Below are 16094 nucleotides of genomic sequence, written 5' to 3' on the forward strand. Positions count from 1 at the left end.
GGAATCCACACCTACACCTTTGCAGTGGTGCATGACCATCAGAGCGAGCTACATACCATAACGGGGAGCATTGTCACAGCAGTTCCCAAACAGCAGGGATTTTGACCGAGATGGTAAACTCAAGCATTCACAACAACAATGATATTCAGTTCTGTAGCACTTTTAACACAGTAAAACATCCCAAGCAACATTTGACACTGATGTAAGAAGACATTAGAATAGGTGACTGAAAGCTTCGTCAAAGACGTAGGATGCAAGGAACATTTCAAAGGTGGAGAGTGAGTGAGAGAGTGAGAGGCAAAGACGTTTAAGGAAGAGAGTTCAGTGTTCAACGCCTCAGCAGTCGGAAGCACGAACAATTATAATTGGAGATACACGAGAACTTCCAGTAGGGATGTTAAACCGAGGGCCTGCCTGGCCTCTTAGATGGATGTACATGACACTATAATGTTAATTTGAAGATCAGGGGCGGGATTCTCCGACCCTCAGCTGAGTCGGCGAATTGCCCGGAACCGGCGTCAATCCCGCCCCCGCCAGGTCCTGAATTCTCCACCACCGGAGATTCGGCGGGGGCGGGAATCGCGCCGCGCCGGTTGGCAGGGCTCCCGCGGCAGTCGGCGGGCCCCTCGCGGCGATTCTACGGCCCGCGATGGGGCGAGGTCCCGCCGCTGACAAGCCTCTCCCGCCGCTGTGGATTAAACCACCTCTCTTACCAGCGGGAGCAGGCGGCGCAGACGGGCGCCGGGGTCCAGGGGGGGATGCGGGGCGATCTGACCCCGGTGGTGGCCCCACGGTGGCCTGGCCCACGATCGGGGCCCACCAATCGGCGGGCGGGCCTGTGCTGTGGGGGCACTCATTTTCTTCCGCCTTCGCCATGGTCTTCACCATGGCGGAGGCGGAAGAGACCCCCTCCCCTGCGCATGCTCCGGTATGACGTCAGCAGCTGCTGACAGTCCGGCGCATGCGCGGACTTACGCCGGCCGGCGAAGTCCTTTCAGCCCCGGCTGGCGTGGCGCCAAAGGCCGTTCACGCCAGCGGGCGGAGTGGGAACCACGCCGGCGCGGGCTTAGCCCCTCAATGTGAGGGCTTGGCCCCCAAGGTGCGGAGACATCCGCACCTTTGGGGCGGCCCCGTGCTGGAGTGGTTCACGCCACTCCAACATGCCGGAACCCCCCGCCCCGCCGGGTAGGGGAGAATCCCGGCCCTGGGCTGCTTTTCCCTGGTACCCAGACCAATATTTATCCCCCAATCATCATCTGGTCATCACAAATGGCCATTTGTAGGAGCGTGCTGTGCACTAATTGGCTGCCAGGTGTCTCACATTAGAATAGCAGCTACACTTGCAAAAAGAATGGGCGTTTACCCCATAATCTGGTCTGACGCCGCTCCCGCGATTCTCAGAGAATCGCTAGGGAGTCTCTTGAGCGCTAACTACGTGGCGCAGGTAGGGGGCCATTGACAGAGGCCCCCCTGCAATTCCTGGAGGAAAACTGGCCAATTTCCCGACGACGTGGTTCTATTGGCCATCGGGAACGGCCGGTGGCGGCTGTGGAGTCAGTCTGCGGCCACCCTAGTGGGGGGCAGGGGATCGATCACTGGGGGAGAGGGGGCCTTTTGGACGGCCAGGGAGCCTATCGGGCATCACGGACATTTCTTGTGCCACTCCGCCATGCGAGTCCGCCATGTCCGCTGCAGGTCCCCGCCGTGCGTATGCGCAGACTCCCAACAGGAAGTGTGGCCTGCTAGCCCCCTGCAGGTAGGAGAATCACTCTGGACTTTCTTAAGGGAAGTCCACAGTGATTCGCCAGCATTTTTACGCTGGGGTGGGAACATAGTCCCATTATTGGAGAATCCCGCCCAAGGCTTATTTGTTTACCTTTTATTTTAAAGTTTTAAAGTACCCAATTCTTTTTTTTCCAATTAATGGGGCAATTTAGCATGGCCAATCCACCTAACCTGCACATCTTTGGGATGTAGATCATGCAGACACGGGGAGAATGTGCAAACTCCACACGGACAGTGACCCAGAGCTGGGATCAAACCCAGATCTTCAGTGCCGTGAGGCAACAGTTGTTTTTTTTTCCTTTTTAGACCTCGGGGACGCACAAATTTTAAAAGTGTGCTGGTCTCACTGGTCAGCAGAGTTAAGCAAGCAGCGGATCGGTGTTCGTGGTTATGCAAAAAGCCGATGTGTGGTTATGTGAAAAGCTGGGTTAAATCCCCACTGTAAATCAAAGATTTCCACAGTCTCCTCAAAATTAATGACACGCCGTTGAACGAAAAAAAAACCTTTCTCGCGTTACAGAGTAAGGCGGTTAGTTTACACCCTCTGCTGCAAAAATATTATTCTTGTGTTTAAATTCACGCAGCGCATTTATCATAGAAAGGAATTTTGTGAAACTTTTTAGAGAAAAAAATATCTCGAGAAGAAATGTTTCGAAACAATAGTTTGAAAATTGTTTCCAATTTGAGGAGAGCTGGATTGTCCTTCTCCTCGACGACCTGAGTCAAAAGGGGAACTGCAAAGCTGCTCTATCCTCTCACTCATTTTTTACTTCTCCGAACTATAATTCTAGTTGGCTCTGCACAGCCTGGATGTGCAGTGACCCAGAGTGCTGTCTATTTGCACCCAGAGTGTAATCCAATCCCTCACCCCATGTGCACTTACCTCTCCCTGATGTTGAAACCAGAAAGACTGATGTGAACATGACACGTCCCATTGCATTTAGAAATTGTCTTAAAACCATTCTGAATTGCGTTCTTCCTCCCCGTTGCTGTACATTTTCTTTTTGTTTTCTGTTTTTTCCCTCTCTCTCTCCCTCGTTTCTTTCCCCTTTTTCGCTTTACATTGAAAACCTGGCGTTGATGATATATTCTGGTTTTCCCAGGCGCCTGGACTTCTGCTCGTCAAGCCTTGTCCTGTCATTTCACATTCTCCTGCTAAGTACAGGCGGTCCTGATTGCGAAAAACATTTTTCAACTAGGAGGATGTTATGCAAATGCCTTGAGGGAAGTAAAGGTATTTATCTCATTAAAGTGCAAACAATAGCAAAGTTTCATCACTGACTCTCCAAAAAATGAATTTATTACTCTGTTAACTGCTACAAGTCACCCTTTGGTGCTGTTCATTAGAAAAAGGAAGAACTTGCATTTATATAGCACATTTATAATGCACATTTTATAACCTTCAGACATCCAGAGTGCTTCACAGCCAATGAAGTTTGAAATTTACATAGAATTTATGTAAATTTCATAGAATTTACAGTGCAGAAGGAGGCCATTCGGCCCATCGAGTCTGCACCGGCTCTTGGAAAGAGCACCCTACCCCCTACCCAAGGTCAACACCTCCACCCTATCCCCATAACTCAGTAACCCCACCCAACACTAAGGGCAATTTTGGACACTACGGGCAATTTAGCATGGCCAATCCACCTAACCCGCACATCTTTGGACTGTGGGAGGAAACCGGAGCACCCGGAGGAAACCCACGCACACACGGGGAGGATGTGCAGACTCCGCACAGACAGTGACCCAAGCCGGAATCGAACCTGGGACCCTGGAGCTGTGAAGCGATTGTGCTATCCACGATTGTGTAGCCACAGTAGAAATCCCAAGAAACCTGGCAGATAAAAGCAGGCAAGTGGATCAGTTTCAGAAGGTAAATGCCTTTACAGCAATGCTTGTGGGCTTAGAGTAGCAAATGTGATTTCTCTAGGACCAATAAGCTTAAATGCTTCATTCCCTGTGATTGTCAACTTGCCTCTCACAGCCACCTGATCATCATCTGACTCCCTTGAATACCATCTTGTCCTTCACAATCATGCACAACCTGTGCCCACCCCCCCCCCCCCCCCCCACCACCTCTCCCCCTCCAACTACCACAAAACCTCTCAACCACCACTAAACACCTCAAACTCTGATCTCTCTCTGCCTTCCTACCTGCTCTCTGATTAAATGCGGCCTTGTGCGACAAGCTTTTCTGCCCAGGTAGGCAACTTGCCTGTCACGGTGCTGTCAAACAATAAAGCTGCAGCGAAATGTATAAGACACCTCCTGAAGTTAAAAACAACAAACATTCAACAAACCCATACATCAAGGTTTCCTGTGCATAATTCCAACTGCCTCTGTTCTGAACACACAATTCTCTATCCGAAAGGGTTATGGATGCTCCGTGATTGAATACATTTAAGGCAGGGATAGACTGATTTTTGGTCTTTCAGGGAATTAAGGGATATGAGGAGTGGACGGGCAAAGGGAATTGAAACCGAAGGTGAGCCATGATCATATTGAATGGTACAGCAGGGTCGATGGGTCATGTGGTCTACTCAGCTTCCTATTTCCATTGTTCTTAAAAAGTAGGCTGTTATGAAAACAAAGGTAGTTTAAAATAATTTATATTTGCATGAGTAAACATTAGAAATAAGATATAGTGTTAGGTGCATTTAATTTAATGTTTCTGCACCTGGAAGAAACCTATAATTAAACGTGTTTGTGACAAAGGTGTTTGTGTGTGTGTGTGGGTTGGTTACGTTCCAACTGTGATAAAGGGAGCTACAGCGTGAATAGTAAGTATAGTTGTTGGCAACTATAGACACTGGTAAGGGCAAAAAATCTTTCCTTTGTTCTTTAACTGGAAGTTAAAGCAGTTCGTGCAGATAGACCACTGGAGAAGGAGCATTAGCCACAGCATTGCTAACAGAAGTTGGAGAGCGCAAGAAGTCAGCTCTCATAGCTCTGCTTAAAGCTCTACGGTGCAAGAAAGCAAACTCCAGGGAAACAAAAGGACGGTTGGTTCTAGAAACCTGTAAGTAGAACAGGATAGTATTCATGGGTAGCATAGACAAAGCTGAGAAAGAATCGGCTGGTCAGAAAATAAGTTTCTAAAGGTTTCTAAAGTAATCCTAAAGGTTTCTAAAGTAATCTTGAAGTTTAGAATGTCTTACTGCAGTCTGCAAATTCTAGAGTAATTGGGTGGTTATCAGAGTTTGTGTTCACAGTGGAAGTCAGTGGAGACAGGGTTGGTGGTAAATCCTGGAGTGGATTCACTGGTATATGGGGAGAGGAAGTTCTGTACACAAGAGTCTTTTGGAAAACGTGGACTGGATTTCAGCATGCAAACCGTGACTGGAAACATGATTATGAGAGAAGATTTTAAAGCATGCTTGTGGAAGTAGGGTTCTGAAACTCTTATACGAAAATCATCTGTACGGGATTCTGAGGAGAAATGCAGACAATAACTTGGGTTCAATGGAATGCATGTTTGGCCACAGGCAATCTGTGTGTTTTTAAGAAGGACTTTGTGTGTCAGTGAGACCATTGTAGCTTCAAATTTACTGCGTCATCGTATTAATCTTAAAACATGTGTGTAATTGTTAAGGTAAGGGAAGTATTTTATTGTAATCCAATTTTTCCATGTTTAATAAATGTTTTTTTTGTTGTTAAAACTAATTAGTGGTCCTGTGACTCTGTTTACATAGAATTTACAGTGCAGAAGGAGGCCATTCGGCTCATTGAGTCTGCACTGGCTCTTGGAAAGAGCACCTTACCCAAGCCCATACCTCCACCCTATCCCCATAACCCAGTAACCACACCTAACACTAAGGAAAATTTGGACTCTAAGGGCAATTTATCACGACCAATCCACCTAACCTGCACATCTTTGGACTGTGGGAGGAAACCGGAGCACCCGGAGGAAACCCTTGCACACACGGGGAGAATGTGCAGACTCCACACAGACAGTGACCCAAGCCAGGATTCAAACCTGGGACCCTGGAGCTGTGAAGCATTTGTGCTATCCACAATGCTACCGTGCTGCCCGTGTTCCTCCATAAAAGAAAATTCAAACTACTGCCTTTTAAGCCAGGGTTCCACCCTGGGGTCTTTCCATTCAGTTATAACATCAACTGCGATAATAACAAGGATCAGGATATCTGAAGTCAGATGAGTGTTCACATCCTTCTTACTTAGAAGCAAAGAGTGCGAATAACTAAGCCAAGAATAATAACAGGTTAATCAGTGCCGCAATATGCTCTGTCCCTTCTAAAATATCTCAAAGTATGCATGCGCCGAGCCCAGTTGCAGGTTCTCTCACTCCCGGCTCAAAATGGTTGTGAGTTTGCATGTTAGATTATGATTCCAGTTTGTAATCTGGTGTTCTGGTGCAGTGCTGGGGGAGTGTCACACTGTTAGAGGTGCTGTCTTTCGATTAAATTGAATTGCGGCCCTAATTTGTCTTTACAGTCATGCATACGGCATTCCAATGTCCCATAGCCCTGTTCACAGAGCAGCAGAGTTGTTGACGTTCCTCTGCTAATGTCACCAATAAAAAACAACGGCGAATTGCTGCTGGATGTAGAGGTGTTGCTGTCAGGAAATAATGATTGCCCCACCGAATGGTAACACTGTCTTTAAATACTATCGACGTTTCAATAACAACATTAAGGAAACTGGGATTGCTCCCTTTGGAATAGGGACGATTGACTGGAAATTCACAGAGGTGTTCAAAATTATGAAGGGGATACTGCTTCCACTGGCAGAAGGTCCAGTGACACAATATCACAGATTTAAGTTAATTGGCTAAAGATGCAGGGGGTTAATGAGAAAAATGATTTTTACGCAGGGAGTTACTGGCGATCCGGGAATGCACAATCTGAAAGGGTGATTGGATATATATTTACAAAAGGAAATTATTCACGATCTCTGGGAAAAGCAAGAGAATGCACAAACTGGATTGCTCTTTCAAAACCCAGCCCTGGCATGTTGGCTCCAAGATGGAGGGATCACTGAACATTGGTTAAAGATGTAGAGGTTTTAGTGGACCTTTAAACAGGGAGTAACGGGAGGAGGAAAATAGGTGTTTAGGGAGGGAGTTTCACAACAAGGGGCCTTAGTAGATTAAATATTAGCCACCAATAATGGGGCAAAGGGAAGGAGGGAATGCACCAAAGGTCAAAGTTCACCAAATTAGAGTGCAGAACAGTGGCGCAGTGGGTTAGCCCTGCTGCCTCATGGTGCCGAGGACCCAGGTTCGATGCCGGCTCTGGGTCACTGTCCTTGCAGAGTTTGCACATTCTCCCCGTGTTTGCGTGGGTTTCGCCCCCACAACCCAAAGATGTGCAGGCTAGGTGGATTGGCCATGCTAAATTGCCCCTTAATTGGAAAAACATGAATTGGGTACTCTAAATTTATTTTTAAAAAGTTCACCGAATTGTCACAGTGCAGAAGGAGGCCATTCGGGCCACCGTGTCTGTATCGGCTCTCCAAATGAGCATTCGAAATGAGTGCCATTCTCTTGCCTTGACCCCATTCCCCTGCACATGGCTTCTCTTCATACAGTCATCCAATGTCCTCTTGAATGCTTTGATTGAACCTGCCTCCACCAGACTTCCAGGCAGCGCCTTCCAGACCACTCGCTGTGTGTGAAAGCTTTTTCTCACGTCACATTTACTTCTTTTGCAAATTACATTAACCATGTTAGTTAGAGGACCTGAGAGTCCCAAGGGGGTGCTCGTCAGACTGCGGAAGGTCAGAGAGATAGGCTACGAAACACAAAGTCAAGAATTTTATATTTCTGGTGTTGGCGAACCAGGAACTAGTGTCAGTCAGTAATGATTGGGGATTAGTGCAGTAAAGGATGTGAACAGCGGACATTTAGTCAAGCTGAAGTTTATGGTAGATGAAGGATATTCACCGAGAGCGTGTTGGAATAGCTGAGTCTGATGGTGACAAACACATAGGGGTGGATTCTCCATTTCCCTACCCTGGTATCGGGATTCCCAATCAGGCGGAGAATGAAGTATCGAGGGCATCAAACCCGTTGAGATGCTCTGATCCCCTGCCAGCGGCCTCAGTGCGCTACCTGCCCTGTGCTGGCAGGACGATGCAGATCACTGATTTGCATCTACTTCCAATTGATTGACGGGCTGGAAGTCCGAGTCTCCACCACCCCCAGTGTACATTGAGCAACAGCGTGGGAAATCCTCTGGGCGGGCTTTGGTGCAAGTTTGCCTAACTGTGACCATGACGCGGTGGGCACCGGGGTGGGTCAAAGGAGTCAGTGCATAACAGTAGTGCTCTCCAAAGCCCATCGGGTGGCCACCCTCCCCCCCACCACACAACTCAAACCCTCCCCCCCCCCCCCCCCCCCCCCCCCCCCCCCCCCCCCCCCCCCCCCCTCCATCCCCCTGCTAACCAGTAGGGATGCCCTCCACCTTCCCCCAGCACGTAAATAACAGGTCACCCCTCACAGCACACACAGGTGACAATGACCCAACCTCTCACACCGCCCCCTCCCCCCCCCACTGTCCTCCCCACCCCCCCGATCCCTCCCACCAACCCCACCATCAAACTACCCCATCAGACCTCCCCTATTAAAACCCCCTATCAGACTCCCATCAGAGACCGCCATCAGCTGGGAATGTTCATGAAGCAGATGGGGGTAGTGGACCCATGGCGGCTCCTGCAAAAATGCCATATCCGCCTTCAAGCTCCTCAGGTGCGCGAACTCACATGATCATTTGACTGGCCCATTCAGACCTCTCACTTTCATGGTGGAGGGGCTCCGCTTTCCTCCCACAGTCCAAAGACTTGCAGGTTTAGGTGGATTGGCCATTCAAAATTTCCCTTAATGTCCAAAAAGGTTAGGAAGGGTTATTGGGTTGTGGGGATAGGGTGAAAGTGAGGGCTTAAGTGGGTTAGTGCAGACTCGATGGGCCGAATGGCCTCCTTCTGCACTGTATTTTCTATGTTCTATGTACTCTAATTGGCAGGAGGTGATTAGTGGTGGGAGACCCACAGGGATCTGTGTTGGGGCCTCAATTATTCACATTATCCATGGCTGACTTGGATGATGGCATTGTTATGGGCCAGGGTTTAGGAACTCCAAAGTATATCATGAAGTTCACCTGACCTACAACTGTTTATTGATTTTGGTTATGATGAGCGCAAGAGCCTGCCTTTCAGCTGTTATTCAACAGAGGTCTTAGGCGCTTTTGATCAAAAAACAACTTTATTCTACGAATTTAGTTAACATTTGTATAATGCACACACAGTAAGAATTTTTATCAACAACAAACATAAAGACCCAAGACAGCTACAGTAATCTATGTATAACTCTTAATGAATTCCCCCTTAACTGTTCCAATTCCATAACAGAATCCAAGTAAAATCATAAACCCCTTTTCAAAGGTGTTGCCTCCCCTGCAACCAACCGTATCCCTTCTTGTGTCAGCCCTGGCCCACGGCACGTGACCTATGGCACGCAACGCTCTAGGCATGCTCTCGGGTGTAAGTCATCCAGAAACGGGCCGGGTACAGCATTCCGAACTTCATCCCCTTCCTGAAGAGGACAGCCTTGATTCAGTTCAACCCGGCTCGCCTCTTAGCCAGTTCCACACTTGGTATAGCCGGAGCTCATTACCTTCCCAGGTGCACCTCCTCGTCTGCCTGGCCCACCGCAAGGTCTTTTCTTTACCTAGGAATATATGAAGGCTCACCACCATCACCCTCACCACCATCGCCTGCAGCTTCCTCGTCAGTGCCCGATGCACCCGGTCGGCCTCCAGGGGCCGTCAAAGGCCCTCGCCCCCATCAGCTGCTCCAGCATATGAGCCAGCGTCCGCTCCCTCGATCCCCTCTGGCGTAGGTATCATTTTTGTAAAGCTACGTTGCACTTCCTCCAAATAACAAATATCCTTCCTTCCCACAGTACTCCAAGTGGGGTCTAACCAGTGTTGTTTATAGCTGCAGCTTTATATTCCAATCTTCTAGATACAAAGGCCAGCATTCCATTAGCCTTTTTGATTATATTCTGAACTTGTTTGTGGCATTTTAAGGACCTCTACTCCTGAACCCCCAAGTCACTTTTCACATCCACTGAACCTAACCTCTTTCCATTTAGAAAGTACTCTGCTTTATTCTTTTTTGGCCCAAAATGGATAACTTCACACTTGCTTACATTGAATTCCATCTGCCACAATTTTGCCTGTTCACCTCGTTTGTCAATATCGCGGTGAAATTTTTTGCTGTCACCTAGTCTGTCTCCAATGCCACCTAACCTGTATCATCCGTAAATTTGGATATATGACTTTCTATGCTGTCATGGGAGTGTCCCTTTAAGAAATGTTTTTGTCTTATCACATGGCTTCAGTGATGTCATTGTGTGGGTGGAGCTGGGCTGTGGCTCTGAGTTTCACTTTCGTTTTGAGTTTGGACTGGTTTGAACTGCACAGGTTGAAAGAAGTGTCTCTCTATCTTCATTTTAAAAGCTGTTTCCAGACTGCTTGATAACTTTTTTAAAAATAATTGCTTTCTGGAAGGAATTCAAACCTGCTCTTTGGAAAGGAGAACATGAGTATCAACAACAAGTCTTATACCAGTAAGAATGCTGTGTGCTGGGCAGCACCTTTGAAAAGGGGTTTATGATTTTACTTGGATTCTGTTATGGAATTGGAACAGTTAAGGGGGAATTCATTAAGAGTTATACATAGATTACTGTAGCTGTCTTGGGTCTTTATGTTTGTAGTTGATAAAAATTCTTACTGTGTGTGCATTATACAAATGTTAACTAAATTCGTAGAATAAAGTTGTTTTTTGATCAAAAGCGCCTAAGACCTCTGTTGAATAACAGCTGAAAGGCAGGCTCTTGCGCTCATCATAACCAAAATCAATAAACAGTTGTAGGTCAGGTGAACGTCATGATATACTTTGGAGTTCCTAAACCCTGGCCCATAACAATGCCATCATCCAAGTCAGCCATGGATAATGTGAATAATTGAGGCCCCAACACAGATCCCTGTGGGTCACCCACCACTAATCACCTCCTGCCAACTAGAGTACATAGAACATAGAACATACAGTGCAGAAGGAGGCCATTCGGCCCATCGAGTCTGCACTGACCCACTTAAGCCCTCACTTCCACCCTATCCCCACAACCCAATAACCCTTCCTAACCTTTTTGGACACTAAGGGAAATTTTGAATGGCCAATCCACCTAAACCTGCAGGTCTTTGGACTGTGGGAGGAAAGCGGAGCACCCGGAGGAAACCCACGCAGACACGGGGAGAACATGCAGACTCCGCACAGACAGTGACCCAGCAGGGAATCGAACATGGGACCTTGATGCTATGAAATCACAGTGCTAGCCACGTGTGCTACCGTGCTGCCCACAATTATCCATTATACCCACTCTCTGCCACCTGCCACTCAACCAATTTCTTAACCATGTCAATAATTTGCCATCAACTACACGGACTTCCACGTTAGTTGACAGTCACTTGTTGAAATTCTCAGTGTGAGACTTTATCAAATATTCTGGAAGTCCATATAAAGAACATCCATAGACATTCCTCTGTTCACTATCATGGTCACCTTCTCTTCATAAATCCATGCTGACTCTCCCTGATCACCCAAAGTTTTTCAATGTGTTCAGTTACCCCATTGCTGATAGTAGACTCCAGTAATTGACCTCATCTACACATCTGGTCACCTCTTTGAAAAATTAAATCAAGTTGGTCAGACATGACCTTTCCTTAGCAAAACCATGCTGACTACTCTTGACTAATCTCTGCCTCTCCAAAGCAGATTAATTCTGTTTCTCGGAAATGCTTCCAATAGTTCCCCCACCATTGAGATTAGACTGACTGGTGTGTCGTTTCCTAGTTTATCCCTACCTCCCTTATTGAATAATGGTCCGAAATTGGTTATCCTCCAGCATCTCTCCTGTGGCCAGAGAGGGATTGAAAATTATTGCCAGCTCCTCTTGCCTCACTCAACAGCCTGGGATACATTTCATCTGGTCCCAGAGACTTGTCTACTTTTAAGCCTGCCAGACCACTCAGAACCTCCTCTCTATGTTGATTTCTTTAATTTTATCACTCTCCTTATCCTTGATTTCTATGCCCACACTAGCCCTTTCACTAGTGAACACTGACACAACGTATTCATTCAAAACCCTACGTACATCCTCCAGCTCCACACACAAATTACAACTGTAGTTCTTAATGGGCCCTATTCTTTCCCTCATTAACTTTTTACCCTTAATGTACTTGTAAGTTATGTACATGCAGCTTAGGAAGATCCTCAGTTCTGTTAACTTTATTAAAACAAGAAATAAATAAAAGATATCTTGAACTAACTTACAAGAGAAACAGAAAAAGGATAGATTAATAGTTTGGTTATACGTTAGCATTGTGCAGCCATGGTTCAGGACTAACAGCCCCTCTCTCCTCCGTCCGAAAAGGTGGGCTCACAATAGACGGGAGAGGGCCCTGACGGGCAGTGGGGTGCCGGACATTAGAGTTTTCACCCCGTGCGAGGAACAGGCCCTGGAGGTCATGGGGTGGCCGAGGACAGATTAGGAACCAACGTAGAGGTTTGTGTATGCCGCAGAGGTGAGGTTCCACCAGCCCCCAGCCAGTTGAGCTGTCACACGTGAGTTAATATCAAACAGACTGACCCATCCCTCCCACTGACCACATGTTCATTCTCCTGCAGGATCTCCATCCGACGGCGCCAGTCCATCCCTCTCATGATGTTTCCCTCTCATGAGAACACCTCGAAGGAGAGCACCAAGGGACAATCATCGAAGCGTCACAGCTGTCATCCCCACCCTCCACCAGCACAGAGACAGGTACCTCGATGCCTCCCTCCCAAAAGGTGGGCTCACAATAGACGGGAGAGGGCCGTGACGGGCAGTGGGGTACCGGACATTAGAGTTTTCACCCCGTATGAGGAACGGGCCCTGGAGGTCATGGGGTGGCCGGGGACACCTCCCAATGGTAGTGGTCAGACTTCTGGGGCACATTCTGGTGAGCACCTCAAAATTGCTGATGCACATCGGATGGAGGCAGGAACCCCCAGATGAGGCAGCAATCGGAGGTCTGCTGGATCCCAGAACCCAGCTGGGTCTGAATCAGATGCTGAGCCTCTGGATCAGGTTTACCTGGAGCTGATGCAGACGCTATGATGTGGCCGTGAGATTAAGAGGGGGATGTCAGCGACACTGCAGCAGGTCCATAGCCGATTAGAAGAGTCCCAGAGGCTACGAGCGCAGGAGATGGCGTCGGCAATGTGTCACAGAGACCTTCATTGCTAGGGCGGCGACCGTAGTGGAGAGCCTGGTGCATTGGAGGCGGTGGCATAGTGGTACTGTCACTGGATTAGTGATCCAAAAACCCAGAGTAATGCTCTGGGGACACGGGTTCGAATCCCACCATGCCAGATGGCGAAATTTGAATTCAATAAAAATCTGGAATTAAATGTCCAATGATGGCCATGTAAGCATTGTCAATTGTCATGAAACCACCTGGCTCACTATTATCCTTTCGGGAAGGAGAATGGGTGGAGGTGTCTAAGGCATGGCTCAGTCAGTGACGGCCATGGTTGAGTGCATCGACAGTGTGTCCCAGTCACTGGGGCAGGTGACCCAATACCATTTTTTAAAAATTTTTTCGAGTACTCAATTATTTTCTTCTCCAATTAAGGGACAAGTTAGCATGGCACATCTGGTGGTTGGGGTGAAACCCACGCAGACACGGGGAGAATGTACAAACTCCACACGGACAGTGACCCAGGGCCGGGATTCGAACCCGGGTCCTCAGCGCCACAATCCCAGCGCTAACCACTGCACCACATGCCGCCCGACCAGGCAGACCTTGAAGACGCATGTCCCAGTCTCAGGTGTGCATTGCAGAGGCCTTCCCGAGAACCTGCGGTCACTAGGGGAGGTCTCCCAGTCCCATATGGGCATAACTGAGATGCTGCAGGAAGCAGGAAGCTCTGGAGCACCCTGTCACAGGTGTGCATTGCCAGGGTGCTCCAGAGCATGTCCCTGTCACTGAGGAGCCCTGCCATGGGCGTCAACACTGTGCTGCAGACATTGGAGAGATGGCAAGGTTGGCAGAGCCAGATGACGCAGGGGCAGCCGAGGCTCGATCCAACTGTTCCTCCGTCCCGAGGTGAATCCCAGGGCCCAATGGGCACCAACATGGAGGAGGAAGCACTGGGTGCCATCTCGAGCAACGGCAGCTACCCATGCCTTGAGACCCACCCCACTCTCATTGGTGTGTCTTCTCGGAGTCAGCCCGGAACAGGATGGCAAGTGCACCAGTGACCTCTGGCCCTGGAGGTCATGGGGTGGCCGAGGACACCTCCCAATGGTAGTGGTCAGACATGGCCTTCGATGCCCACCGTGGGCATCGAAGGCCATGGGATGTGCAGAGGATAAGCAAGCTGCCTCCAGCTCTGATGTGCATCGTGAGGACACACCTAAGTTCCCCTGAGAGGGTACTGGGGGGAAGGGGCTGGGGAGTGGGTAAGGGTGGGTGGGGTGTGGCGTGTGGGAGAGGGGTGGGGAAAATCTGGGAGGCGTGGGAAAGGGGAGCGGCACCATGGGGGAATTGGGGCAATTGACATCTGTTAAGTAATAAAAATTGTTGCCCTTAATCGACATGATGCCTCTGACATTTCTTCCGTAATGGGGACCAAGCACCAATCCCAGGCCACATCTCCCCAAACACGGAAGCCCTGGATGCTTCTTTTAACCCCCCCCAACCCACCCAGCAAGCCCTGCCAATGCACCCCCTGCTCACCAGACCCCAGACACCCGCACGTAACGTTACCAGGGCTCGGTGCTGGTCCCCTCCCTGGTGCAGACATTCACCTTCTGGTCACGGTAATGTCTCCGGTGTTGGGGCCCAGCACCTGGGAGTTCAGATGTTGTCCATGGTGTTGCCTCCCGCAGTGTTCATGCACAGTGTCCAGGCATGACAGTCCGACTGGGATGCTAGGCAATAACCCCCACATGCTACATGGCACACTACCCATGAGGGAGGTGTGAAGTGCGATTGCCAATTCCCTATTAGCAATTGCCTTCAGCCGCGCAGCCAGAGGCCTCATATTTCTTTCCCTTTTCAGTTCTGTAGAAGGATCATATGGGCCGGAATTCTCCGGCCATTCTCTGGAGGCGGGATTCTCTGGTCTTTAGTGATTGTTGCCACCTCAGCCACCTGCCTGTATGCTGCCGAGGCTCCTCGAGTTCAGGCACAGTGTTCAAGTTTCAAAAGTTTCCTTGAGATGCAAATCACTAATCATCCTCTGAGGCATGGCACATGTATCCTGGAGTAGGCACCTGAGAGTTGAGGAATGTGAAGTGTTGTCACAACTAGCAAGGCTAATTCGCTATTTGCTGTAGCCTTCAGCTGTGCAGCTAGAGGCTGTTCACAGTCAAAGAAAGGGAAATGATTTCAGCATTGAAGGCAAAACAAGACTCTGACCTGAAAGTGTCTAGTGATACAGGTTGTAGCTGGCCTCTGCTATGGGTCTCCACAATATTCAAACATGACTTGAAGGCCTCACAGACACACAACCCCTCGCTAATGAAATTGAAATGAATGAAAATTATATTCTCGCCATCTTTGGGCGAGATCCGGAACTCGTCTTCGGAAGCGGGTGGGTTCTGGAAACATATATATATTAGCGGCATTCAGCCTCTGATCTACGGGTAAGTTTTCTCCAAGGCGGCCTTCAGGACGGACGACAACGCAGAATCGGCAAGCAGAAACCTATAGCCAAGTTCCGCACACATGAGTACAGCCTCAACCGGGACCTGGGATTCATGTCGCATTACATTCATCCCCCACCATCTGGCCTGGGCTTGCGAAATCCTACCAACAGTGCTGGCTTGAGACAATTCACACCTCTTTAACCTGTGATTATCCCTCTCTCCAGTTGCTCCGTCTGGATCTGTCGACTTAATTACCTGCAAAGACTTGCCTTCAAACTATTGTATTGCATCTTTGACTTTGTCGATACATATGTTTCTGGAACCCACCTCTTCATTCACTTGAGGAAGGAGCTGTGCTCCGAAAGCTAGTGATTCAAAGCAAAACTGTTGGACTTTAACCTGGTGTTGGGATGCCTCTGCTATTATTTTGTATGCTCTTATGTCGCCTTTGTGACTGGTGTAATTTAAATCAGCAGAGAGCACCCCCAGTGAGGTAAATGCACTACATGGTGTATGTCTGAAGAATGCAATGCCCAAGAGTAAATCTCTGAACTGTGCTGATCACAAGGTTGCTGATCACAGTTTGGGAAAC

The 16094-nt window shown here is 48.6% G+C and overlaps 1 protein-coding gene across 4 annotated transcripts in view; it reads right to left on the minus strand.

The window, feature by feature from the left end:
• crfb16 (cytokine receptor family member B16) overlaps window positions 1–16094 on the minus strand; it is a 113352-nt gene that overhangs the window by 79200 nt on the left and 18058 nt on the right. For 2 of the 4 annotated variants that reach the window (XM_038816616.1, XM_038816614.1), the window contains exon 1: window positions 2669–2990. The exons of 1 other annotated variant lie outside the window; for it this stretch is intronic. In XM_038816616.1, coding sequence (XP_038672544.1) covers window positions 2669–2747 — 79 coding nt within the window. In that variant the 5' untranslated portion in view covers window positions 2748–2990. Of the gene's footprint in view, window positions 1–2668; window positions 2991–16094 lie in introns of those variants that run through there. One more of the 4 variants, XM_038816612.1, reaches the window with a different exon arrangement.

The sequence above is a fragment of the Scyliorhinus canicula genome, chromosome 13 (assembly GCF_902713615.1).
Source record: "Scyliorhinus canicula chromosome 13, sScyCan1.1, whole genome shotgun sequence".
Lineage (NCBI taxonomy): Eukaryota > Metazoa > Chordata > Chondrichthyes > Carcharhiniformes > Scyliorhinidae > Scyliorhinus > Scyliorhinus canicula.